Source organism: Gambusia affinis, linkage group LG02 (assembly GCF_019740435.1).
Source record: "Gambusia affinis linkage group LG02, SWU_Gaff_1.0, whole genome shotgun sequence".
NCBI lineage: Eukaryota > Metazoa > Chordata > Actinopteri > Cyprinodontiformes > Poeciliidae > Gambusia > Gambusia affinis.
In genome coordinates this window covers 30,531,438-30,559,167 of record NC_057869.1, presented here as the reverse complement: position 1 = coordinate 30,559,167, position 27,730 = coordinate 30,531,438, and the positions used below count along the sequence as shown (strand labels likewise).

At 38.4% G+C, this 27,730-nt stretch overlaps 1 protein-coding gene across 1 annotated transcript; it reads left to right on the top strand.

Moving 5' to 3' along the window:
- The first annotated feature begins 1,128 nt into the window (after positions 1-1,128).
- Positions 1,129-23,351, top strand: znf507 (zinc finger protein 507). Its single transcript, XM_044144169.1, has 7 exons — positions 1,129-1,249; positions 3,049-5,334; positions 8,097-8,214; positions 8,318-8,426; positions 12,823-12,927; positions 18,179-18,313; positions 19,017-23,351. Exons 2-7 carry the CDS (start codon positions 3,052-3,054, stop codon positions 19,291-19,293), a joined length of 3,027 nt encoding a protein of 1,008 aa, XP_044000104.1. The 5' UTR covers positions 1,129-1,249; positions 3,049-3,051; the 3' UTR covers positions 19,294-23,351.
- Positions 23,352-27,730: the final 4,379 nt, after the last annotated feature.

Genomic DNA, 27,730 nt, shown 5'->3' with positions numbered 1-27,730 from the left:
TTTTGCATTCTTTCTTTGTGTTCCTTATTTCTCATGTCATGCTCCTTTGCAAATTCCCATGGAGAAAAACAACAATGAAAATATTATAAAAAATACTGGGATCGGGAAACATTTAGCTTTTATGTAATGGTCTGGGCTTTCCTGTCGGATAAAAAAGAAATTCGAAAACAACTTCTTCCACCAATACAAATACAGCTCAGGAAATTAGAATGCCACAAAAAAAAAAAAAAGTTCTGAATTTTTGTCATGTGTGTCACGCATATATAAGACATATAAAACGATTATGCCTTATAATAAAAACTCAAAATGAAATCTCTCAGAAAATGTAAATATTACATAATATATAAAATGCATATATTTATATAGCATCGAATAATTGGGGCTTTAATTGACAAATGTATCTAATACATTTTCTATATCAACTTGATCGAGTGATACGACTATTGCCAAGCTTGCGTTGCGACATTAGTAAACGCTAATTTGTGTCAATAAGTTGGTCTTAAAAAATTGAAATTTATATAGCCTACACACTGTTATTTATTTAAAACGTCTAGCTAATTGTGACTTACAGATGATAAAAACACACAATTTCTCAGAATATCTGAGTATTGTAATATCAAAGAAAAAGTATTTTATTTTTTTTAATAAGAAAGATGGTCAAATGTAAAATTAGTAGTGTAATTTATGAATTTAATACTCATGACCCCTTATCAGTGTAGCGTGAGGTGAAGGGGATCAGTCTGTGGTTCTGCAAAGCTGAGGTGTGAATAAAGTCCAGGTAACGGCGGTAGGTCTTGTTGGCTCTGGTATCTCTCATCCTCCTTCCCCGTAGGCTACAGGTAGGCTGACCTTGGCATTGACAAAAAACAAAAACAAAAAAAACCACAGTGAACCAAAACCAGTAAGCTTCTATGAGAATTTTCACACGAATGATATGTTATATTTATAGCTCGTTTACACTTCCTACTGCAGATATGGCAGATATTGTTCATTTTTGATAAAGTGTGAGAAGAGGAAAAAGTCGGTTCTCTATTGAACTCTATTGTTCCAGATAGCGTCGCGGTTTACGAGCGGCACCTGAAGACGGCGTTGGTCACCTGACCTAAACTCAAAGTCACGTGACTGATATTCCATCCTCGCCATTTTGCAATGTGGTGGAAAGAGAGAGAGGCCACTTTTTATAGCTAACGAATAAAAACTCCCGAGTTTTATGCGTTGAGGACAAAGAGCATTGCTCGTCATTTTGTGGGTGAGTGTGTTTTCGTTCACGCGCCTCCACGTGCTCTCCGTCACTCATTAGCCATAAAGAGAATAAGATGCCCTTGTTGTATATTCATGTGTGGAACTATTAGCACTGTGTGTGTGTGTATGTGTTTAAATAGCAGACAGTAAGCTGTGAAGCTAACACTGTATGCACTTTTGATGGTTATTTGTTGAAAGAATACACAAGAAAACTGACTTGTTCGAGTCGGTTTTGCTTGTTAGCTAATGTTTGAGTTTGGAGGCTGTGTTCAACTTCATTTCACAGGCTAGAGGAGAAAATATTTTTAGACCCTGACATAACAGGTGCCCCTCTCAGACGGGTCAAAGGACATGGTGATGGAGGCTGAGCTCAACTTTATCAAGATCATAAATAATCGCTAATAAACTGAAGCGCTAACTTTAGAGCTTTTATGTGGAGTTGCTGCTTCCACTGTGGCTTCACTAAACTCTCACTCACTATCTTTTTATGATAGACTTCCCAAAATTGCCCCACGTTGTGAGCGGCTGGTTTAGTAGCAGAAGTGGGAGAAAGAGGAAGCGAGAGCTGCGGTCGGAAGATGGGAAGCGGGGAAAGTGTTGGATTTGGAGAGATAAAAGGAATTTAAACCGCTTCCGTAGTGATAATTTTCTCAGAGTTCAGTTTGTAAACAGAAGCACATGGTTCAGTGCGGAGGCCTGATCGTGAATTGATTAAGCTGAGTCTTGCTTATCGAAGGAATCGTTTGCAAACTCACACTTTCATTAGACAGATCGAGATTTATCTGTACATCACGTTATATTTCGCAAAAATCCTTCCAGTTGGATGGCATCTAAAATGAGAAGGAATAATCAACCAAACACGCAGTGCCTTGACCAAAAATATTCTGAACAGAGTTAATAAACAGACCAAATTTGAACTAAAGTGACAGAGCTGCAACCAAGGGTAGCACAGTTCTACTATAATCAGTTAGAATATAGGGTTAAAGTTTATTTATTTAACTAAATAGTTAATATTTATGTACTTAATTGTTTCATATTAATTGTAATACAAAGATATTGTGGCCTACATGCTCAGGAAAGTTTGTTGGAAGGAAAAAATTCTATAGAAACAGGTGTGCAAGCAGTAAAGACAAGTGCAGCTCCAAAAAGCGTGGATATAGATAATGAACATAAACGCTAGAAGTATATCACTCTGACTGTAAGCAATGATATAGATTTCATTTATAAATTTATTCAACTTCATTCCTGAAGTAAAAATTCGAACTATGTTCTAGTTTTTTGGATGTAGCTGTTTATTACTAATTAATTTAATTTTCTCTCTTTTTTAAAAATTAATTTGCTGTTTACTCTTCATAGAAAACCCACTTCTCTAATTTTTCTGTAAATGTATTAATATAGAACATCTTTATAGTATGGTCCAAGAAGCCTAAAGTTGAGTTCTGAAATTTACCAGGATGGGAATGAGATTACTAGTTTTTATTTGTTTACCATACCACACAGTTCATATAAAAAAATAACATGAGAGTGGGAGTTGAACTTTAAAAAAAAAAACAAACAAACAAAAAAAAACAGACAGTTATGTATACATCTGCAAAAACAAATTATTATTATAATTTATAATTTTTCTTTGTATAATGATAAATTTGGGACATACTAACCCTAGTAATTATTGTACCAGTGTACAAACAAATCATATGTCAGGCATGTCAACATTAATGAATTTAAGAACAAATTCTACATCATTGTGTGAGTACCATATGCAGCAACCACAGAGACTGTGCTGCTATGTTTCTCTCTGTCTTCTAGGTGATGGATGAGAATTGCAGCAATGCTGTCCTCATCTCAAAGTCCTCCTCTACATCTGATGCTTCTTCCTCTGCTCCAGTATCTGGATCTCCCTTTGAACCCCAGCCTCACAGGGTCATAGGTCAGGGTGTCCCAGGGAGTGTCCAGCCAAAACAGGTGGATGAGTCCCTCATCCAGGTCATCGAGAAACTCAGCAAGATAGTGGAGCAGTGTCCGCAGAGGCAGTCCCCTCTAGGGGTGCAGAAAAGAGGAAAACATCTGGACTCCTCCGAGGTGAAGTTGAATCCAGGAAGCTCTCCTAACAAGAGGATGAAGAATAGCTGCGACGAGGAGGCGAGAGCAGATGGTAGCGAAACAGATGGCATTTCTTCTTCTCTTGCTCTGGGCGACAATAACAACAACATCACTACTGCGCCGAGCGAAGTTGCTGTTGGTTCAAGCCACATCGACCTCAAACGGACAGTAACGTGCTACCAATGCAGCCTTTGTCCCTACCTCTCCCAGACGCTGGCTCAGCTCAGAGAGCACCTGAAGCAGCACAATGAGCAGCACAGCGACCTCATTCTCATGTGCTCCGAGTGTCACTTCACGTCCAGGGACCAGGAGCAGCTGGAGGCACACGTCAAGCTGCACTTTGACGACAAAGGCGGCACGACGAGAACCTCCACGGAAGAGGAAGGAGTTCTGAAACAGGGTGGGGAAGGGGACCGGGACAGTGAGGCGAGCAAAGGTTCACCAGATGAGTCAAGCGACCCACCAAAGAAGAAAAAGTGGTATAGCTATGAGGAGTACGGTTTGTACCGCTGCTTGATCTGCAGCTACGTGTGCAGCCAGCAGCGAATGCTCAAGACCCACGCCTGGAAGCACGCTGGCCTCGTCGACTGCTCCTACCCCATCTTCGAGGAAGAGGAAAGCGGTCCAGCAAGACAAGAGACTCAAGCAGCTACCAACAGCATCATACCCCGAGAGGATCTAATGATCCTGTCTCCAGGTCTTCATGATCAAAATTTACAGAAACTCCCAGCTGCCATCAAGTTGCAACTCTGTGTGCCTGTTGCTACTGAGAACCAGCAGGATCAATACAATCCACCAGTCTCGCATTCCAGCGAAGGTTCTGGGACGGCTGCAGATGAAGACGAGGAGAAGGGGTACACCAACAAAGACGTCGGCTCTGAGGAGCCTGTGGTGGAGGTGCAGGTGACTACAGAGGGAGATGGTGAGATGGGGGTGGACAGGACCCAAGAAAGCAGCTCCGTTCCTGACAGCCTGCTGTCTTCAGCCCAGAAGATCATTAACAGCAGTCCGAACAGCGCTGGACACATAAACGTGATCGTAGAGCGCCTTCCGTCAGCCGAAGACACCGTCATGGTGACAAAGCCTCTTCTCCTCAACCCAGATGTGGATAGGGACAAGGGTTTGCTGGCTGTGAAAGAGGAGGAAGAGCAGAACCCTGTCGGAAGTGTTGGCTGTGTGGATAACTCCACCAACAACCCTTCAGTAGATGCTGACTGTAAGTCTCCTCTCCCTAAAGGTGACTCCTCCCTAAGGGATGAAAACATCCCCCCAACTAGCCGCAAGCGAACGCATTCCGAGTCACTCCGCCTCCACTCTTTGGCTGCAGAAGCTCTTGTTGCTATGCCGATGAGGATGCCAGAGCTGCCCACCTCCAGTCCTAAGGTGACCCTTAAGAGCGCATTACCCCAGATTCAGAATCAAAGGATTTCGGATGGAACTCAGAACAGACAGAGGGCGTCGGACGTAGAGAAGACGGCAGCCCTGGAATTAGGACCCCTGGGCCTTGTAGAGGGTGATGAGGAAGGTCCCACTACTAAAACTGGAATCAGCCTTTCACTCCTTACCGTCATCGAAAGACTCCGAGAGCGCTCGGACCAGAACATCTCTGATGAAGACATTTTGAAAGAGCTTCAGGATAATGCGCAGTTCCATAATGGGGCTGTAGCCGCAGCGATCACCGGCAACGGAGCCGAGAGTTACGTGTGTAACATTCCAGGCATTGATGGGTTGGTCGGTCCAGTCGATGGAGGGTTGGTGGACTATAATCCGGGCAGCGAGCGGCCATACCGGTGCCGGCTGTGTCACTACAGCAGCGGCAACAAGGGCTACATTAAACAGCACCTGCGTGTTCACAGACAGAGGGCGCCATACCAGTGTCCCATCTGTGAGCACAAAGCCTCAGACAGTAAGGACTTGGAAAACCACATGATCTACCACTGCAAGAGCAGGATGCACCAGTGTAAATACTGTCCTGATGCCTTCCACTACAAGGTGAGAAGAACTTCCTGCTTCTGTTTCTGCCACGCTCTGTTCACTGACCCAGCTCAGAAACCAGATTTAGATGTGTTCAGCTGATATCCTGGCAATAAAACTAGCTTCTTATAATAATTAAAGTCAGTTACAGCAGATTTTCATATTTTCAGTGTGCCTGCTGTATATCTTCATGCGCAGGCGCTAAATGCATAGTTATTAGAAGTTGATTAAAAGACGACTTACACTGTGACATTTCATATTATGAGATGCTGTGATTTTTTTATTTGGGTTGTCTAACAGTGAAACAGTTGCAGTGGATATAGAAAGTCATCACATCCCTGTTGACAATGCAAGTTTTATTGATGTGAAAAATGAGACGAGATGAATAATTTCAAATTTTCTTTCCACCTGAATGTGACAACGTAAAAAACAAGAGAGAATTGACATAGTTTGAGCTGAGCATACTTCCCTAGTAAGACAGCAGTCCCAGCAGAAGATAAACCTTCCCAAACCATGACGCTACCACCACCATTCTTCACTGTTTGTAGTCGCTTTTTTTGGGTGTTTTTTGCTACATTTAGGCTGACTCAGATGTTTTTTTTTTTGTAAGAAAAGGTTTCATCCAACCGCATAACTCAGACATCTAAAGATTTTGGGTAAATTTCTGCTACATGTCCTACACAGATAGACATTCCTGCACCTCCTTCTGTGTTGCTATAGGCAACTTTGTAACCTTTTGGTTTTCTTATCTTTTTGTCAGTTTTGGAAGGATGTGTGAGTTCTCGCTATGTTGCTGTTGCACCATATTTTCTCCTGATAAGGATTGTCTTTACTATTCATACTCTTCTCCTAATTTATACTCAGTAATGAGATTCCTCTGATGACCTGGAAGATCTGTGCAGACCCCTGCAGTCACACCTGTGCACACCTATGGAATCACATTACAGTTTCTTAGAGTTTCTTATCCCTCTTAAAGGCTTCCGTTTTTTTTTTCCAGTTGAGTCGTTAGACATCACATGAAAGGTGGAAATTATTCAGAAATCCCTGGTGTTGGAGCAGGGCTGTGTATACTTTTTATATTCACTGTATCTCAGAGTTGCCTGTATTATTGTACTGCAAACGTGTCATGTTTAGTGCTGCGTTCCTTAAAAGCACAATGAAACGTTCCCGGTTCCAGAGGCACCGATCAAGTGTTGTGGCAGATTTTGTAATTCTTATTAGTGAAGCTTTGAGCAGCAAGTGCCAGTTTTAGTAGACTTCAGGTTCTCTTTAAGAATTAGATTGTTTTATGGTCATTTACACTGAGACTAAATGTAACATCACACTATGTGTGAGAGCAAACGCTGTACAACAGGGCTTTAAAATGATACAACATGAAAACAAGTATGCTTAGCTTAGTCTTTGTGTGTTTTCCCTTAAATAAATGACACACACATTTACAAATGTGTGTGTCATACCTTCAACCTCTGTTCCAACAGAGGTTGAAGGTATGAAAGGATAAAAACTGAGTTAAAATAAATAAAATAAAAATACACACCACTTTATCTCTTGAAACTCACTGTTCAAAAGTAGAAGCCTGAATAGACAGCTACCTGCCTGCTTAGAAAAAACAGATTTGATTTAAATGACCTGTTAGGAGTGCACTTGTTACAGTTGTCTGGCCAATCAATCACCGAACTTTAAAAATCTTCTCACAATAAATATGTGTGTCTTTTAATAGCTGCACTCCTACTCCAAGCAAATCTGCTTTAAATTCATTAATTTAATTCAAGTGACTACAGCAAGCTTTTATAAAGAGCAAAACAAATCCAGCACTTATGGCTGAGAATGGACTCCATTATTTTTGTTTTTTTGTTTGTTTTCAATTGCAACAAGAAAATAATTTCTAAATTGAAAGTGTTTCTTCCAATTTGCCAAGCCATGTGTAAAAGCCTTTCAATATTTTGCATGAACAGTAATTAACACATCACACTGCTTTATTTATTAATTACAATATTGCAAACTTAGTTTATTGTTAACCATCTAAATTGGCCTCCAAATATATTTAACTTTACTATTTTGGCTCACGAGACAAAAGTCTGAGCCAAATATATCAGCTTCTACATCAGTATCGGCCGATTTTTATTAATATGTCTAAATTGATCCGACAAGTAAAACTGGACAAATATTAATGACTGATGCTTGCGTCCATCTTTTTGCCATTTGTGTTTCAGAAGGGATGAGGGTGGTGGTTTTTACTAGGTGTTGATAGAGTAGGGAAATATGGGATATTTATAAAATAGCAAATATATAAAGTGTTTGTTTCGATAACAGAAATGTTGGATGTTGTTTCTATGTGTGTATAAGAGCCTCAGAGTTGCTCATAGAGATTTTCAAACAATACAGAGAGTGTATAAACCTAACCACACACTGACTTCCTTATGGTCATCCTTTTTTGACTAAATAAATAAATGGCCTTATTATCATGTGGAACAAAGTGTAATTGTTAAAGCTCTTTGGATTGTTTTAAATAAAGTCCGGGTAACTGTTCAGATATTAGGATTTGGATGAATTGACCTTTTTTTCCTGTTAGTAGAAAATCTAATTAGATTCATTCTGCAGATTTGGGAACTCAGGCAATAGAATTTGTAACTGTAACTGATTCCCTACTGTGACGTCTGCACTGCAGATTATTAAACCCACTAGTGCACCAGTAGATAACTCTCTTATTGAACTTATCTGTTGTCATGTCTTTTATTCTGAGTTCCCTAGTTTCCATGTGTGTGTTTTTTCCTAACTAGAGTCAGTTAAGAAGTCATGAAAGAGAGCACCACAGCTGCAGCAGCGACGCACCATCGCCCACAACGGGGACCGACACCATCACCCCAGTGGAGGAATCTGAACGGGGAACAGACGAAGGTAAGAAAGTGAAAAGCTCAGATTTCTAACTCTGTCACTGAACCTTTGAGTATCGTTCCTCTGGGGGCTAAAGGTATTGTCTGCTTTTGTCTTTTCCTTCCAGAAGGTGGGGTGCCAAAGATGTATAAATGTGATGTGTGCAACTATACCAGCTCTACATATGTGGGGGTGAGAAACCACAGGCGGATCCATAACTCTGACAAACCGTATCGGTAAGTTGTTCATGAAAAATAATTGCAGAATAGTAAAAAGTAAATGAGAAATCTATCCAGGCTGCTGTGAGGCTAACCTCTTAACTTCTAAACTGTGGTGGGCATCACTAACTAGAAGGTTAGCTGCACTAAGCCTAAAACGCTGGACATACAGTTAGTTCCTCTAACGCTAAAGCATTACATAAACACTTTATTTAGCAAACGCTAATTCTAAAGCGATAACTTCAGTTCAAATTCTATTTGCCCTTGAAAGACTACAGACCTAAATTAAAGAAATTACATTTTGACATTACTGTATTATTTACGTGTTCTATAAAATAAAAGATTTTTGGGCTTTTTTAAGATTGCAACCAAAAAGTACTGTGGCCCAGGAGTAGATTTCTGCTAAAAAAAAATTCAAACAAAAAATAGTTGGAAAGGAAAAACAAAACAATCTTCCACTACTAAAGGTAAAAATTTATAATATTAAAACTAGGACATTATCTGACCTTGTAAGGTCAGAAACTTGTAAGAACTTTGATAGAAAAATAGAAATTTTCCGAAGCAGAAGATCCAAGCTCTTTTTCTGTATCAGAAAGACTTGTCACAGGAAAAGACTCGACTTGAATGCCTTCAACAGGATCTAGACTACATGTCTGACACAGAGAGGAAGTAGCTCCATTGTGTCATTTTGCTGACATTTCTGTGTCTTTTTCTATGAAAGTCCAGTTTAAACGTCTGATAGTTGCAATGCTCCAAGGAACCTTTAGATGGCAGTAAAGGTTTGCTAATCAGGATGAAGGCATCCCCACTCAGAGTTTTCACTGTGTGTATCACATACACTGTCTGTTTGTGATTGGATGTGTTGTTGACCAAAAGCACATATATGTGCTTATGTCACTGTAAAAATGCTGCCTTGCTAAGGTCACATGTGCAACTTTCTGATTCAAATAAAGTCTTCTGTGTTGGACACATGAAGGTGCTGTGAGGACTGTTTCTCATGCAGAGAATCCTCTCTCCCTCTGAATGGAGGGGTAAATGGCCAGAGCAAGAAGCTTTTCAGCCAAATGCAGAAAATAATAACAAAATGAAACAATTTCCTGTCTATTTGGGTATTCCTGCTTTTGGTCTGTGTTTTGTAGAAATTCGCCATACTTCCTTCTTAAAAGGTGTGGTCCAAAGTTCCTCTAAGTATATGGCATGTATGTTTTCTCTCTAGGTCATGTAATCAGGCAGCTTTGTGGTCTTACCACTTGCTTGCCAGTAGGGTTTTAGGCGACATATTGAGAGGGAATGCAAGCACAATGTAGGACTGCAACTTGCCAGTTATCCACCTCATGTTTCTTTCCCACAGAGGAAAAATGCAAAAGCACACAATTAGCCTGCAAAGCTGCCTCACAGACATGACATTTACAGAAAGAGAAACCTATGAAGTCAGATTTTCTTTATTTCAGCAGTAAAAAGACTATAAATAAAATGTAGGTGTTATCTCATCAATATTTGATTAGAATTTGAGAATGTTTTAGGAAAAAGTTGGAATCCTCACTTTTTGTTTTTCTACAAACTATTTTAAAATGTCACAAGAAAATTAGATGTAACTTTTTATTTGATATCTAAGTCTATAGTTGTCTTATAATTAAATATAAGGTATATTTCTGAAGTCTTTTCAGAAATAAACCTCAAATTATGTTATGAAGAATAACAGACTGCTTCCATATCAGACTGTTTGTTGGAGAATTTAATTTGGTGCTTAATTCTTTTTTTAACCATAGGCTATGTATATTACACATGACATACAGTTTGTGGTGGGAAAATGTTGGCAAAAAATCTAAATGTGAAGTCAAAGTCAAATCCCCAACTGGGAACTTGGAGTTGGATCACATTTGCTTCAGTAGAATAATGCAGCTACAGCTCTACTCTGTTCTGCAGCTTCAATCAAACCCTCAGATAAAAGCTGGAAGTCGCATCTCTTACTCCAAGTCACTCCAAAATTGTCAGACAAAATGTAATGGTATCTGAGCTCTGATAGGATTTAAATATGTATGATATGATGTAAATGCACTACATGTAGTGCGGACATGATGCTTCGTGTTGCATCATGTCTGCTGTCTCCCTTGCTGAGAAATCTCTGCAACTGCTAGAACAACTATTGTAATTAAGGAGTTACAATTAGTTGAGCTTGAAGAGCCAATAGAGTGATCATATATTTGTGCAGTAATGCTGAACAATTTCCCCCACTGGATCAGTGTAATGGACAGACTGTGGAGATATCCTCTATTATCTTGTTTTTATGCTATTAAAATTAACAAATGCAGGCATTTACTGTCGGGGCGTTAGGAGGAAGATGTTTCTTTTATTTCATTAAAATGTTATTTACATTTAAGCTCTAGCTCTGGTTTTCTTCAAACTGAAGGTTAGTTTTTCTCACTGCCTGCTATTTAGGCTGAACTTGCTGTAGTTACTGTAGTGTGTGAAATCCAGTGGGTGCCTAGCCTTGGCATGCAAGCTGTTAGCCTCTGCAGTGCTAACATAAATGAGTAATCTCCTTCTCATTTGTCAGAATCTGTCTGATAATGGCCTATCATAACTCAGATCAGAACATGGGATTGCTATAGTCTTTGTTTTAGCCCTAATATTGCCACAATATAATATCATATATCGAAATATAATTATAATATTTTGGTGGGAAAGCTAACAAGAATTTGTGGGTGGCATGAAAACCTTCAGCTTTATATAATCAAGCTTTCATCATTCTGATGCTGTTTGCAAGAATCTACTCAGTGTTTAGACTCTCTGGACATTCACACCAGCCCTGTTTAGTCCACTTTAGTTAAACTCTGGTTTGTTTCTCTAGGAAGTCCAGTTTGTTTGAGGAAGTGTGAATGTGTATTCAAACTTTGCTTTGGACCAAAGAAAAAAGCAAACTCTGGTCCACCAAAAAGCTAGATCTCAGCTCAGTTTAAGTGAACTTGGACGGCAGGCTGCTCCAAAATCTATATTCTATATAGTATAGAATATAAATACAACCAAATCAAACATGCCAGTCTAGTGCCAGCATAAGAACTGACTCGTCTTTTGCCAAAGGCAAAAAAGAAACCATCCAACCGCTAAAATCTCACGCCACTCCATTTTTGATTACATTTCATAAAGAAGTGAGTTGTGTTCAGTTGTCATCTTCAGAGGTCCTCATGCTGTTTCCATCAGTGGTTCTTGTTGTAGTGCCACCACAGGTGAGGGAGGTAAACAGGTTTTCAAAGGGTTTTGTTCATTTGACACAAACCAGTGTGAAAGTCAAAACTGTAAATAGCCCTTTTAGTTTCTCCTCCAATTAAAAGCAGATGCTAACATCACCATAGTTAGCAGCTAACGATCATGAGCTCATTCTCAGTGCCTGTTAATCGTTCCCATGTTGAGTTCAGAAAGGCTGCAGCACATTTTCACAGTGCTGGAGGACTTCTTCATGATTTTGTAACAGAGGATTTATCAGTCACTTAGACTGCAAATTTTTCTCAGTCAGCTCCATCTGAACATTTTTTCCTTGAGTCTATTGTTGTTGACGTGTTCATGTTCTTTATGTAAGAGTGTTAGAGGATCTTGGCAGGTAAACAAAGGGTGTGGTATTTATTTGTTTATATTTGTGTACAGGCCAAAAGGGTTCAGCTGTGTATAATGAAGTCCAGTAGTCATTTTAAAGTGGAACAAAACTTTTGCTGTTACTATTTTTCTGTACTCCACTTCTATGAACAGTGCATTCACCACATACATTTTTAATCAAACTGCAATGCCCTCCCTCTTCTAAACTTGAAAGCTGCTTGAATTTCATTTTATGCATTGTTCCAATAACACAAACTGTTTACTTGGATCCTTTATTTTCCATAAACCCTCTATTTAATAATAATAATTAAAAAAACATCAGTTGGGATTTCTCCATTATCCTTATGACTGTAGAGTTGCAGAGCAGCTAAAGAAACCTAAATGCAACTCAGGAACAACTTGAAGCAGTCATGAGAAAGAAAAGGGAGATAAATTATGATGCTTGTGTTTTCTAATTAGGTTAGTAAGAGTTCGCTTGTATTGACTCAGAAAGGTCTTGCTTAGTTTTAATGCCGTCCACATGGCCACGAGTGCTGCTCCCGTCTCCAGACCTTTAGCAGAAGCGTATTTGCCCCTGAGCAACAGCCAAAGCCAGCCTCATCTTCCAAGCAGAACGTCCAGAGAGCAGTGCAGCAGAACGTGCCACGATTTATTCCTAAAGTAGCAATTTCCTCTCTGGTTTTTTGCTGTAAATCTTTCTTCTCTCCCTTCAGGCTACAAGTGTAAAGAAGCAGCACAATGACCTCGGTACGCAACTCGTTAAACTGATGGCTCATCTTCTTGTTTCTCCTTTTTTCCCCCTTTCTTTTCTTCCGTCTTCTAGCTGCTGTAGCTGTGATTTTGCCACCACCAACATGAACAGCCTGAAGAGCCACATGAGGAGGCATCCTCAGGAGCACCAGGCTGTGCAGCTGCTGGAGCAGTACAGGTGAGAAGCAGAGGTGGAAACTACATCTGGCTTCAAAATGAGCTGAACTTTATGAGTCTGTGTGTCAGAACAGGAGGGGGAGTTCTCTACACCACGATGAGAGATTTGTGCAGTCAACTAATTGGTTCTTCTAACTTTTAATTAGTGTTTACAAGCTCTTAATGTGTACCCTCAGATAGGGTCTGACAATAAATCGACAACAATATATGTTGATATAATAGATAATATGCCTGACAGAATATTCAATGTTCTGTCACCTTCCTAAATTAAAGATCCAAGTCATTTTTTTTTTGTCCAAATTGTCTTTTGGCAATAAAGGTAAAGTAATTTCATTCATATAGCACATTTTCAGCAACAAGGCAGTTCAAAGTGCTTTACATGAATTAGAAGAAAATTCAACAAAACAACAAACCAAAGGAAAGAGCAAAAGAAAAAAAAAAACTAAAACTACAAAAACGGGACTCATTTTTATGGTCAAAATCACTTTTGACAAAATATGACATAAGCCATTATATTAGGAACGTGAAGACTGAATATTCACTGAACTCCTATCCAGAACCGCTCAGCATTCTGGGGAATGTAGGCAGAGGAAAGACTTTAGAGACTTAACCTCTTATGATGCACTAAGCAAGATGGAAGACATCAACTAAATTACTCCCTCTTTGGTTACCTAGCAACAACCTGTTCTTGCACAGCAGCAGTATCAGGTTTCGTCACTGTGTTTCCTTATTCTTAAGGAGGTTTATATTCTACGTGGCGCAACAACTTTGGATAAAACAGGAACGGTCACAACACAAGTTTGTCAGTACCGTATTTCAGATATTTAAAGCAAATCAACAATTATCAATATCAACTGATATGAAACACTGATATCATGATACATTTTACAGCCATATCATTTAGCTCAGTGGTCCCCAACCTTTTTAGTACAGTGGACCGGTCAACCCTTCATAGATGTGTCACAAAAAACTGTAAAACTGTCACAAAAATACGAGCCACCAGCACTGCAAAAACTCTTCGGAGAACATAAAGGAAAAAAAAAAAAGCCTTTCTTACAGTGACCGCCATACTTTCTGCCTTAATACAAGGTTATGTAAGGTTTTTCCATGTATGTTAATATTTCCTTGAGAAATATCTGATGTTTTACATGTTTTTCTTTATGATAGGAAGGCACCACAAACCTGTAATATTAACAGAAACTTTCTGTAAGTAAGAAAGAAATAATAATACATCCTAATTTGGATTATTTCTGAGTTATTATCGCGGGGTAATAAGTCATCTGACAGTTTTGATTGTGTCACTGTTGTGTCCGTTGTCTGAATGGTTTAAAGCAGTGGTCCCCAACCTTTTCAGTACAGCAGACCGGTCAACCCTTCGTAATAGACACCGATGCAGGTGTTTCTTACTCATTCAGCTGTATGTTGGCACGCAAGACGTAACCGACAGCATCCGGTTTAGGATTTTCAAAATAGAAACTCCTCCAGACTCAATACGTAGAACGGCCATATTTAATTATTTCTTGCGCGGCCCGGTACTAATTGGTCCACGGACCGGTGGTTGGGGACCACTGATTTAGCTCTAGCATCATATAATAAGAATAAAGTTTTGCTGTTTTGTCTCTCTTGCCTGAAGTGGTTTAGAGAGCCTTTTTATTGACAGCAGGACTCCAGAGACAGTTTCAAAAATCAAGCAGCAGGTCAATGAAGCTTTTGATGAGATTAAAGATCAGAGGTCAGCTGATTTATAAATAGTTTTGGATAAGGTAAAGCATTTTAGAAGGAAAAACATAAATTGTAGCGAAAGATTAGAAAATTTACAGCAAAGCCCTAAAAAGTGCTCTGATCTTTAAAGGTAACACAAAAACAAGAAGGTTTCCCAAAACCGAGCAGTCGACGTGCAGTCACATGATTACATAAAAGACAATTGAAAAGACAATTAGTGCAACTTTGCCTTCCACCTCCTACTAGTTAAAATTACTGCTCCTTAATTTGTTAAATCATTGTTGTTATTGGTTAAAATGTAAATGCACTGTTTGTGCTGCGTTTTAATGGCCAGGTGTGGGCTGTCCCTTCATTATTTCTTCATCAGATAAGCAAGAAAAGTAGCTAAATGGGAAACTGCTGCTGCCGAGCAAACAACAAGCACTCGAAGCTCTTAATTCAAGTAAAACCGGCCATAAATAAAGCAAATCAGGTTAGAGAGTGAACAAGAATATTAGGGAAGGACAGTTCATTTAGGAGAAGCTCAATACTCTGTTTCCACTGAAGACATTATTGGATGACCGATAGACAATGAAGAAAAACTCCAAAAGCTTCAAATTAAATGTTAAAGTGCATCAAGTCCAGACTTCACTTTTAAAAGTGAAACTTTTTTTATGCTTAATCAAGTTCAGCTGGGTGTCCGCTTACCCTTAAATTCATGTAGCTCGAATGAATGCCTTAAAATGTCTTCAATTATTTATCCATTCTTTTGAAATGTAAAATGAGAAATTTATGCTTTTGCAATGCTTGATTTTAATTAAGTAGGATTCCCCAACCATCCGTTCTAGTTATGTAGTTTTCTATCTTAAATTTCATTCAAGGTGGCATTAAAAAGTCTTAAAAGTTCTCCAGGAGGCTAAGCTAGGTGGGCTGCATCAACTAACTAACTCACTCACTTCTGGTTACCCAGCAACAACGTATTGAGTAACATGTGCAGCAGCAGTTTCAGGTTTCATCACCACTGTGCCTTCTGTCTTCACAGTGGAGGATGGTTGTTTACAGCACAGGAAACTTCCAGTAATCTTCTTGGCATTGAACTAGCGCATTACATGGCTCACAGGTAAACGTTAGCAATTAGATAAAACTAAAAACCTTAGTACAGAACACGAGTCCAGGAAGCAATCATTGCTCAACAGCTGAGAGCCCAGACCCTCTGGACAAATCAAAGCTTAGGTTTTTACCAGGCGAGGTTTGTGGATACTACTGTTCACTTTGCTCAGAGCCTGACTTGTAAAATTTTGGCAGTCTCACAAGAAAATAAATTCTCCAAGTTGTCTCATTAGTGACGATTAGTGACGGTAAACAAGAATCAACTTAAGGCAACATGTGAACAATGTTCTACTAATAGAAAGAGCTGTGGTGCCAACTGGAATCAGATGAATGTGTGTTTGGTTCTGCTGCTGTTGCAGCACCAGCTGTGGCTGCGGCCCAGGTTGTTAGGTTCTCCATCTGGACGTTGTTAACGCAATGTCTCTCCAACAGCTCCAAGGAATTCATCTAAACTTACTCTGTGTCATTACTCAGTGGATGAACAGCTTTCTGTGGTCAAACTGCAGTTCACTGTGACATCATGTTCCCTTGTTTGACATCTTTGGGTGATACTGGGATGATTGATGATATATTAAGCTTCGATTTGCACCAATTTTCACATTACAATCAAATGATCTCTCAGTGAACTCTGTTGCCATCATCAGCCAACCTGGAAAGAATCACAGAATTGAGATGGAGAAGTAACAAACTTTTCCTGGCTGATGATGATTCCTTGTTTTCTACTAAAGTCTGTTTTGGTTAATTCAAGTTTGCACCATAATGATTTTACATCTTAACCTATATTAATTCAATAAAATTAATAGATTTTATTATTTAGTTTTGTTTTAGTTAACTATAATAACCTTCTTAATTACATAATTCCCCAAAATAAACATTACTTTTAGATAATTTTAGTTTTTTGTATTTTTTTTTTCTTCTAGAAAGTGCATAAGAGAGCCGACTGTTGATGAATTTACTCCCTGAAAGAGTGAGAGTTTTAGTTTTGATGTACAAAAATAGCAAAATCCTTCAGAATGTGGTGGCTAAAGTTTGTAAGAAAGTGGAATCTTGCAAATAGACAATGACCCTAACCTTAAACCTGAAGTGACAGCAAAGTTCTGATCTCGGTCCATTAGAGTGTTGTTGTGCAGAGATGATAGTGTGTGTGAGAGCAGAACGACCTACAAACCTGATTACCACTTCTGTCTGCAGGAATGGACCAAACTTCCTGCAAACCATTTTGAGAAGCTTCTGAAAAAAGAACCAAAATATTTGATCCATGTGTTTGAGTACCAAAGGAAATTCTACCAGATAATAAAAATGTATGTGTGTCAGTATACAACTTATGAATTTAAAGAAAACAACAAAATAAATAAAAAATCATTGGATTAACCTGACCTAATACAAGAAAGCTCCTATCTGTAGGGGGAAAAAAAAAACTTTTCAAGGTTTCTAAAGATGTTTCTGCTCTCATCTGAAATGTCTCAAGAGAAACTGAAAATAAGTTTTGGATCAGATGGAATAGAACAGAAATTGGATGTCACCCGCCTGCTGTGTGATAGCTCTACTGCTGACTTTAGCATTCAGAACAGCCTTAAGGCAACCAGCTACAGACGTTGACACACACACTGTTTTTAGGTTAGTTTACAAATACTTTTTTGCAGTTTGTTTCTTCTGTCTTTCTGAGGTGTGGGGGTTGTTGTTGTTTTTTTGGGTTTTTTTTTTTTTTTTCAGAATTAGAACGAGTTTCGAAGCAGGTATTAGTGGGAGGTAAGCAGAGAGATTCTAAAAATTAAATGAGCAACTTCTGTGGTCATCTTCACTATTTCATGTTTTTCTGTCTGAGAAGTGAAGATGAGGACAACATTTTTATGTTATGGTGACAGCACTGTCAGGGCATTTAGAAGAATAATTTGTGTACTAACTCGCCTTGAAGAGATTTATTTAGTAAGATAATTATGAACAAATTTTTCATCGTCTTTCACTGGCATGGAATAATCGGCTAATATTCTTCTCAGTGTTTTCAATTGTTCCAAAATGAGTAGAAATTAAAATAAACACAAATAATAAAATGAAATCAAAATTTTCAATCCGATATTTGTGTCGCCATCAAATTTTTGGACCGGGTGAGTTTGCCGAGTCAGTTAGTTGAGGGAGGTGGGGCTTGACTTTCTTCGTTCTTAACATTTGGAGCTTTGAACCTTTAAATAGTACTTAACAGAATTACCTGTAATTCTATCAAATTTGACAAATGACTCCAGCAGTTTGCTGTAAATCCCCTGTGCGCTCTTTGTCTCCAGAGCTCGCCGTCTCCATTCCGGTTGAGTCGGGATGATTCCTCCTGATAGAAAGGAGGAGGGGGATTAGCAGAACCTCAGCTCGCATATTAAATCATCTTCCGCTTGATCCGCTTTCGCTCTGTCGTTCGTCTCTTCCGTCACACTTCCTCTCCTCCCTGCCAGATGCTCTCTGTGCGGCTACGTGTGCAGCCATCCGCCGTCGCTCAAATCCCACATGTGGAAGCACGCCGGGGACCAGAACTACAACTACGAGCAGGTCAACAAGGCCATCAACGAGGCCATCTCCCAGAGCAGCCGGTAAGCACTGTTCACTGTTCAGGCTGGAAACGGTCTGCGGATGTGGGCAGCCTGAACTTTTCCACATTTTGCAGAAAACCTAAAGTGTATTTTATTGAGATTTCATGTGATGGATCAATGCAAGAGGCGATGTACACCCTGGACAGACGGTTTTAGGCTGTCCATGCATCTTTAAAAAGTCTTAAATTCATGTAATTAAAATGAAGGCCCTAAATTATTTTTAAAAAAGAGAGGTAGTTGGCCATTTTTATCCCATTATAATTTGAATAAGGTCTAAAATGCAAAAATAATATTTATCACAATAATTATTGGGACAGTATATCATCGAGGAAACGGGCCAAAAAAAACCCCAAAAAATTGCATTTCAGCAAAAAATCAGAAATGAGCATCCAGAGCTGCTGTATGACTACAGAATAAGTTGTTGGTGGTTAACCACTCAGCACAGGTCAAAAATATCCATGATGATTATTTGAAGGTTCGGACATGTGAGATTATGGAAAAGTTGGATTTTTGTGAAACCCTGCCACATGCTGTGGATTCCTCCCTGAAGTTGACCTGTGTTCCCGTCAGAGCGTCTCAGAGGCCCTAACTCTGGGGCCGAGTGTCCAGCAGTGGCCCTGCCTTTAAAGGAGGCGGCCTGCACCCAGGTGGACCCTCACCCAACACACACATCAGTAACAAAAGCCTCTCTGCCTTCTGACAGCCCTACCGGACCCCCAACACCCCCTCCAGACTCCACCCAGTGCCCCACCCAGGGGAAGAACCCGGCCCTGTCTCAGGGCCCTCCGCGCACGGGGCCCCCCATGGAGTACTGTGTGCTGCTTTTCTGCTGCTGCATCTGCGGCTTCGAGTCCACCAGCAAAGAGCGTCTGATGGAGCACATGAAGGAGCATGAGGGCGACATCATCAGCATCATCCTCAACAAGGAGCAGCAGCAGGTGGAGGCGGCGGCCCAGGCCGACCTCCAGACAGCAGAGTGACACACATCCGGAGGTGATCAGAGGTCAGAGGTCACTGCAATGGCTGCTGTGTCTCACAGGCACCTTTTATAGGCTTTAGGAAGAGGAATGTGATTTTAATCTGTTAATATTCATGTGAAATCATTTCACCTTTCAAAGCTTTGGCCCAAGTTCGAACAGTAATAAGCTCAACCTTAAATAAATCACAAAACATTCAACTATTTCCTTCCCTAATTTGATCACTTTTCTATGATGGCAGCTCTTTCATTGCTACTGTAGTATTTACCATGTTTAGTGCGACATGGCTGAGGTTCTCATCCTGTAAAGAGTTAGCAGCAGACCTTCATCAGAGCCTAAAGGCATCACTGCTCCAACAGAAGGAATATTTATCTGTTTGCTTTTCCGTTAGCTGGCAGTTTGAAGAGAGGTGTGTTAATTTCTTTAAGTTTGTTGTATGGTTCGTAAAGTAGAGAAGGAAGTGGAAGTAATATATTTTGACTGAGGGGTTGTTGTAATTGCCTGTAGACAAAAGAAATGACAAAAAGGGAAGTCTGTTGTTAGTAGAGCCGTTATTTGAATCTGCCAGTGCCAAGGTTAGGATGTAGGAAAACGTTTCCTTAAAGGAGACATGATTATCTCTCATGTTTGTGGTGCTATGTTCATTTGAAAGCAAAAATTTGTATGTATTTTTATATCTCCTGCTGTTTATGTTGTTGGTGTGAGTGTGTGTGTTTAGTAAAGTTTTTATTATATTTTAACGTTCTCTAAAGTACAAATCATCTTCTGATCAGAACATTTGTAAACACAGCGGACCCCCACCACTCATGGTCCAGCATTTGCAAATTATCCTGTGGACTTGATTTCATGTTATTTGCAAAAAATCCACTCATTTATTAATAGTTTTTGTAAATATTCTACAAGAAAATTCCACTTGGGAAGTGAACCTACTCAAAAGCAATGCTACTTGACACACCATTGGCTGGCATTAGCAAAACAGCCAATCCAGAAGCGCCATTTGTTTTCAAGATAGAGGAGGAAGACTGTCGACGAAAGCTTCAGCAATAGCGCTAAGACGCTTTCCACTGTGTGTATTAATGCATATTTAGGTATACCTAGTGTTTGAGCTATTAATATAGGCAGTTGTAAGCATTTTTAGACGGGGTGTCAAGTTTTCACAGATCACTGGGGGTTCATTGTAATTGCCTACGCAGTGGAACATTTTGTTTCATGTCATGGTTGAGACAATACAGTGAAACGTTTTTGAGTGGAAGCAGCTGTGTTATCCACCTTATTCCTGTAACCATGATGCTTTGCATGAGCTGTGTGTTCAGGACTCATCCTGTTTCACTTTGGGTGGCTGTTTAACATGGGACCTTCTAGACCTTGTCACCACAACCATACTGTTGTTGAAGTTTTGAATCTATCCAGTTTCATCAATATGTGGATCATGGCACTTAAAATATCTCATTCCACCAAGTATTCCATCTAAGCAGTGCAGCTCATAGGATTGTCTTCCCAAAACGAACCTCTTTGTGCAGCTGCTGCTGTCTCACAGGAAGCCGTAGACACAGTGAATCCTACAGCAGCATCACCAGGAATAAGGTGGATAAGAAGTTTGGATTCAAACAGATTGGTTATTCCAGTTTGGCTCACAACAAAGCTACACTAAAAATGATTGCATGAATATTTGATAAATATATTGCTTCGAGGAGTGTACGAAGAGATTAGCTGAAAGCGGTCGTACATTTACTAAAATATGTTAGTTGCACTTAGTGTCCCAGCACAAATCCTCATGAAACATTTTACATTGACATAAAAAAGTAACCCAGATAATATATTTCTGTATGAACTTGTGCTCATCTGCTAGTTAGCATGAAGTGATAGCTCAGCATGTTAGTAGATTTTTTGCTCATGTTTTAGTTCAATCCAACCTGGTTGTTACCGTTTAATTTAGTCGTCTTTAATAATGTCGGATTTCAACCTCTTGTAAAAACTTGTAAAATATAGAAATTTGAAAATCTAAGTAACCTCAAAGATTGAATTTACAGAAAATTGGGAAACAAATGCCTTGAACTCCTAGTTAGCCAGTTTCAAGTTTCCAAAGAAAACTTTCCAACACCTTTAAACTGGCAAAATTATGAAATTCTGCACACAGGTCTACCAGTGGGTTTGAGTGTTGCTTTTGTTTTGTAGGTGAAGTTTATCTGAACTGTAATGTTACACCAGTCAATTAAACTTGTACATGACCTTTCAACATACCAGAACAATAATTACCTTTCTTGGGTAAATGCCCACAAGTTTAAACATTTGATCATTTATTCTGAAGGCAGATTTTTCTTATGCTGCTTCCTGAAAGGCAAATTTTTTGGTAACTTTGCACAGTTCGTAACCAAACTGTGGTGTGTTACACATAAATTATAATCCACCTGTTTTGAAACGTTTCCGTTCCTTTGAACCGAGGTGAAGATGGCTTTGTGGAAACTTTAGCTGTAGTTAAAAACACAAACGGGGACACCTTGACTACCAGAGAAACTCTACATCTCGAAAATTTTTAAGTAAAGCGTGTTTTAAACAAGATGCAAGAATCAGCAGGTAAAACAGACACTCGAGTCTAGTTCCTTTTACAGATAACATGGTCAATATACTAGATAACATGAGTAGAAAATAACTTAACAGTGTTCAAATCTGGAATTATTTTTACATTTTGTCCAACTGCTACAAGATAAAAGCAACTCCAGGTTTCATACCCTCTGTGTGATTAACTCACTAATCAGTGCAGTTTTTTTTGCATGCATGACTCCTGATTGGACAGACTGAGGTTTTCTACAGCCACTCTTCACTATACCCAACCATACCGAAAACTGTGACTGATTATTCCACTGTAATGTATACAAATATTCACTGCAGTCTTTTTTAAAAAAAAAAAAAAAAAGATTCTAGCATGGAATGTTAAAAGTAGCCTAAGTGGCTTTTGTGTGCCAAAGTTTGAGGATGAATAAGATGAGAGCTGAAGAAAACCAGTTGAATGTGTAACCTCTAAATTGTCCTGAATCGTTTTGACTAAACTTTCTCCATTTTACTGAATAGCAGCAGAGAACTTTAGCACTTGTTATATCTATTGCTTTTTGTCTTGTTTTCACTTAAATCCAATTTATCTTTAGACTTTTAGCAGACGGGAAGCTCTCAGGCATGACCCAGGCATGCGTATGAAGGCTCAGACCTCAGCTTTTTATTCATGTTTGAAACACGTTGCCTCAAAATTTCAATATTTCAGGAGGAACAAAATATTGGACTCATTTCTGCGATGATACTTTATCTGCGAAGAACTGACACAACCTTTAAGCAAACCTTTTGAGACTTGTGTGTTATATTTCTAATTATTATGAAAGATATATTTATATATAATATGTGGTATATTTTATGCGTGTTGGAGCAAATGGAATTTCTCTCCAATTTTCTTGCTGTAAGTTTTGCTAAACGCCACAGCCACATGGCCTTTATTGTGTGCCATATTTCCGTTAAAAAGCAATGATTTCTTCTCTTGTTTGTTTTTTTGTGCCTTTGAATGTTTTTGTGTCTAAAAGTGTTTGTAGAATATTAAATATTCCTGATTTGGATCCCTGATCCTCTGAAACGCTTATGTTTTCATAATTCAGGTAAAAAAATTCAACACACCAAGTACATAAGGCACCTCTGATGTATCACTAGCCAGAGCTCAAATACGTTCACTTTAACAACCTCAAAAACTGACATTTCTATAAAATATGAAATATTTTTAAAAGTTCATTATGTTATAAAAGGTTTTCAAATAGATTTTTTTTTTTGCTAACTTTTTATCTATTTAGAAGAAATCTTGGTTTGAAGTTCAGCATAGCAAGACGAGCTATGTCTATTTGAACCAAAGGACACGACGTCTACTCTGTATTTTTATGCTCGTATCAAATTTTGTAACGGATTCAACATGAAAATGTCTCGGACTGTAATGTGACACTTCCTTTCTTTGTATTTATTTTTAAACATCCTAGAAAGTATTTCATCACTTTGTCATTGTATCTTTTGCTAATAAAGAGAATGTGAAATGACTTTGGTCGAAATGTTTCAATAAAAACAGGCTGAGGAATCTGAATGCAAGAATACCCTAAACAGGTAAACACACAGTCACATGACCAACAACCGGATGTTGAGCTGGAGCAAACCAAGAAGAAGAAGATGACAGGAAGTAGTTGGAGGACACGATTTGTCGTGTGAACAAACTTCTTCATGTGTGATTTTAATTGCATTTCTTATTGAATGGAATCACCTCAATTGCAAAATTGTGTATTTTCAACAGAATATTGACAAAGGTTTGCACTCATTTGTAATGGAACTGCAGCTACTGTTATTTAATGGTCTGTCCATCTTCCAGTGTTCATTTTAGCCAATGAACACCAATGTTGAAATACTGCTTACTGCTCTGCTGCTCAGAGTTGCACGTTTTTGAGACAAGGGAAGACACCTAGGAGTTAAAAGAGCCAACTTTGAAGGCTTTATCAACCCCCATTGCTGAAATCCAGCTTTAGGTTGAAAACCCAATTGGTTTACATCATTTCTGACTTTTGGGTAATCCTATCTTTATTTCTTTTTTTTTTAATCCTCTAGTATCATTTAACCCAGCATGTCAACTGTTCACATTTCATAAGAGTGAAGGTAATGCTCTCTTCTTTTCCAGCCTACACATTTTCCAAAGCCCTTCCTCCATAATGTGGCTTTACATTTATTCAGTTACTTTTATTTGAGTAACATTTTGGAAAATATATTTATGTTGCCTGATTTTATTCATTTGCCATTAATATGAATTATTTTCATCTTTAAAACATCAAAACGTCCACATAGTCATATTTTGGTTTATCTGAAGATGTAAATTTTAAATATTAAAAGATTGATGTCTAGATCAGTTACTCTGTACTTGAGTAGACATTTTAACAAATGCATTTACCTCAGTAAGAACATACTGAAGTAGTTCTACTTTTACTTGAGCACAGTTTGATGCTATTCCAGTCCCCTCAGGGCGTTGGAGCTGCGATGTGCTTTGGACCCGTCTGAACCACAGCTTTTATGGAGACGGGTGGGACAGTCTTGCTATTTGTTTCCAGGGGAGACGGGGGAAGGCTTTGTTTTTCTGACAACTCCTTTACATCTTGATTGAACGTTTCTCATTACACTGTGCTGCCAGGTTGTTTTCAAGGTGAACATTTCATTTTGTCTTGTGGACAGGCAATGAAACAAATGAAAATGCAGTCCAGGTTCTTTTATAATCTCTTTAAAAAAAAACAAAAAAAAACGGCTGAGGATCAATTGGGTTTTACATTTTCTGTGTTTGAAGAAATAAATGAAATCTAATCTCTCTCAGTTAAGCCTTTCCATTCCTTCGCATGCACAATATCTCCTTGTGAAAGGAAAAAATGTGTCCTCCTCTGCATTCTCATCACGTTTCCCCCAAAATCCTGAACAAAATAAAACCTTCAGGTCTATTGATTTCTTTAGATTATCACATTTTCTACCTAAACTGTTTAATAATATCACTATGAAAGTGAAGATCAAGGTGAAGGAAGGGTGAGAGAGGCAAAGAAAAGCAGGGGGGGAGTAAGAGGTATTCCTATTGAGATTAATTGCTAATTCTGGGCTTTCTTGCTTCAGAAACCTGGCTTCATGTTGCAGTGAGTAGAGAGGAAAGAGGATTTTCATCTCCACATTGTCTGAAGAGTTCAACTGGGAGAACAGAGAGAAAGATGAGAGTTACCTTCAGTAGGTTATCCATCATCCAGTAGATTAACAGTCAGGGTAGGGATGACAGGATGGACAAGGGAAATGTGTGCAATTCACAGTTTGCACACATTTGAAATTATTTAAAGGGGCAGTATTATGTGTCTTCCAGACACATGGCACAATCAGTTACTTGATTGTACCATTTTATGACACATATGACTTCAAAGAATTTTGGCTTTGTAATTTAATGCCTTTAAAGTGTAATGAGACACTTGTCACCTCATCTGAAGGCTAAACCCCACCCCTGACAAATTTTTAGAAATTCCAGTGCAGTGGACGGAGCAAAGAAACATGGGGGGTTGGGGTGGGATGTGATCACGATGAAGTGATGACGACACCTTATCCACTTTGTCACCAGTAGTCAAAGCAGAGCAGACCCGTTCCACTCCATGTTCACATGGCAACTACATTGCATGTGTAAAGCTGAGTAATATTTAGGTGTGTAAGAGCAAATGAGCAGCACAAGAAAGGCTGATGTATCAAATGATCTGAAATAATACCCTTCCAAAATAAAAACTTGTAGGAAAGCAAGATGCTGCTGAGGAGTTTACATATGCTTGTCAATGGCTGTAAATAGATTCGCAATTTTGGACTGATGAAATTTTCTAGCCTAGATTACACAACTGTAATGTTCTTAAAAACAGGAATTGAGTGCACAAACACAAGGACCAGCAGAGTACAGTGACATAAAGCAGAATAATCTGGGAGGGAGGAAATGAAACTGACTGGCTTTATAGAGCACAAAGAAGCATTAGCGGAGATCCTTCCTCTTACTCTATAAACAGGAAGAAATACAAAGAGATCTAACACTAAAATATGAATCTAAACTAAAAAACAAAGTTGAAGAATACAATAATGAACAAAAATAAACAGAACTAATAACTTTATGGAACAACCTTAGTGACAATTATCAAAGACCAAAAAAAAGAAAAGAAATTGCATGGCATTACCTTTAATCAATTTACAAAAATGTAATGAGGATATTAGGACAAATATAGTGTTACTTAATAGAATTTCCCTCTATTATAAGAAATGTTAATTGAGGAAACATTTCTATCATTCCTGGATTATTATGTGATCCAACATAATCCAACATCTTTAGCTGAGCTACTGTTTTCCACAGAGCTGGGACGTCTTGTGTGTGTTTGGATTTAAAATTGCTCTCAGTAAACCTTGACAAGCACCAGATCATTTTTATTGTTTATTAAATCTACCACACAAAATCATTATCTTTCAATGCAGGTCTCTGTAGAACACCCTCTAATAATCAGGTTACAGCTAGTCACCAGATGTTTTGAACAAAATTGCTCCAGTTTTTCTTCCTTTGATTCACAAACTTAGAAAACCTTCAGAAAAACGTTGATCAGATTCTTTTTTGGTAATTTACACAAGTCATAGAACCCTTTAGTGTTATTACCTTTATTGTTTTAAGTTGATTTGTTGCTTTTATGAAACTTTTATTTATCATCACTTATTAAATAGGATTGTTTTTCTTGAATTTGTTCTCATAAACTGTCAAAAACGTCAATCTTTGAATAAAAAACAAACAAACAAAAAAGAAATTAGTACAACAGTTTATTATTATATTTTCCAGCAAATTAAAACTTAATATTTTTCTGTTTTCTATTTTTTTGTTTTGCTTTGTTTTGTTTTTACACCCATAATGTCAATAGTTTCTCACTCATTACAAAGAGCTTTCATCTTCACTGATGCATGAAGCTGCAGGAGGAAAATAACAATGCCACAACATCCAGTCCAATAAGTCTAATATCACTTCTTCATATCATTTCATCACCAAGGTGAGCCAGCAAGCCAGCTGGAGAGTAATAACGACCATTTTGGAAAATGGAATGGAAGATTTATATATATATATATATATATATATATATATATATATATATATATATATATATATACAAATTAGAGACAGAAGAAAATTGTAAAGGGAGATGCAGCTTGAAACCATATTATTTGACAGTGACCCAGTGATAACTTAATAATAGTGAGAAAATCATGATGTGCCTTTGAGAACTCTTACTTCATGTCATACTTGTCCACTCACAGACGTGGGGTCTTTTGTCAAGGAAGATATTCAATATGAAGGACAGAATGTTTGCTTATTCCATTAGCATGAATCCCTGTCTGGATAAAGACAATCACCGTCAAACGGAGACTAACAGCAGAACACAGGAGCGGATGAGAGTTAAGTTGTGAAAAGCGGGGCAGTTTTTGCAGGAAAAACATATTAGCTAAAATTGTAAACTCCCCATTCAGAGCTATCACTCAAAGGAAAAAAAATATTGATGTGAAAACAATATTATTATAAGACTATTCTTGTTTTTTTCTTACAGGATCTGATGGGCCGGAAAATCTCTTACACTGGGATGCAGGCAGTCTAAACAAGAACAGACTTAATAAAGCTGGAAATGTAGGTAAGTTGAAATCAAGTACCATTTTAAAAGATTAAGCGATTTTGTAAAATGTTCTTATAATTCAAGTTCTATTTTAAACACTGCATTTATTCAATTTGATTAAACTTGTAAGTTTTATTCATGTGTTTTGATGGTAGCAAATCACAATAAAATCACCCATATGGAAGAAAACTTATGATATTTTAGGATTTTATTTTGAAGCATAGAACCGCCGACTTCCG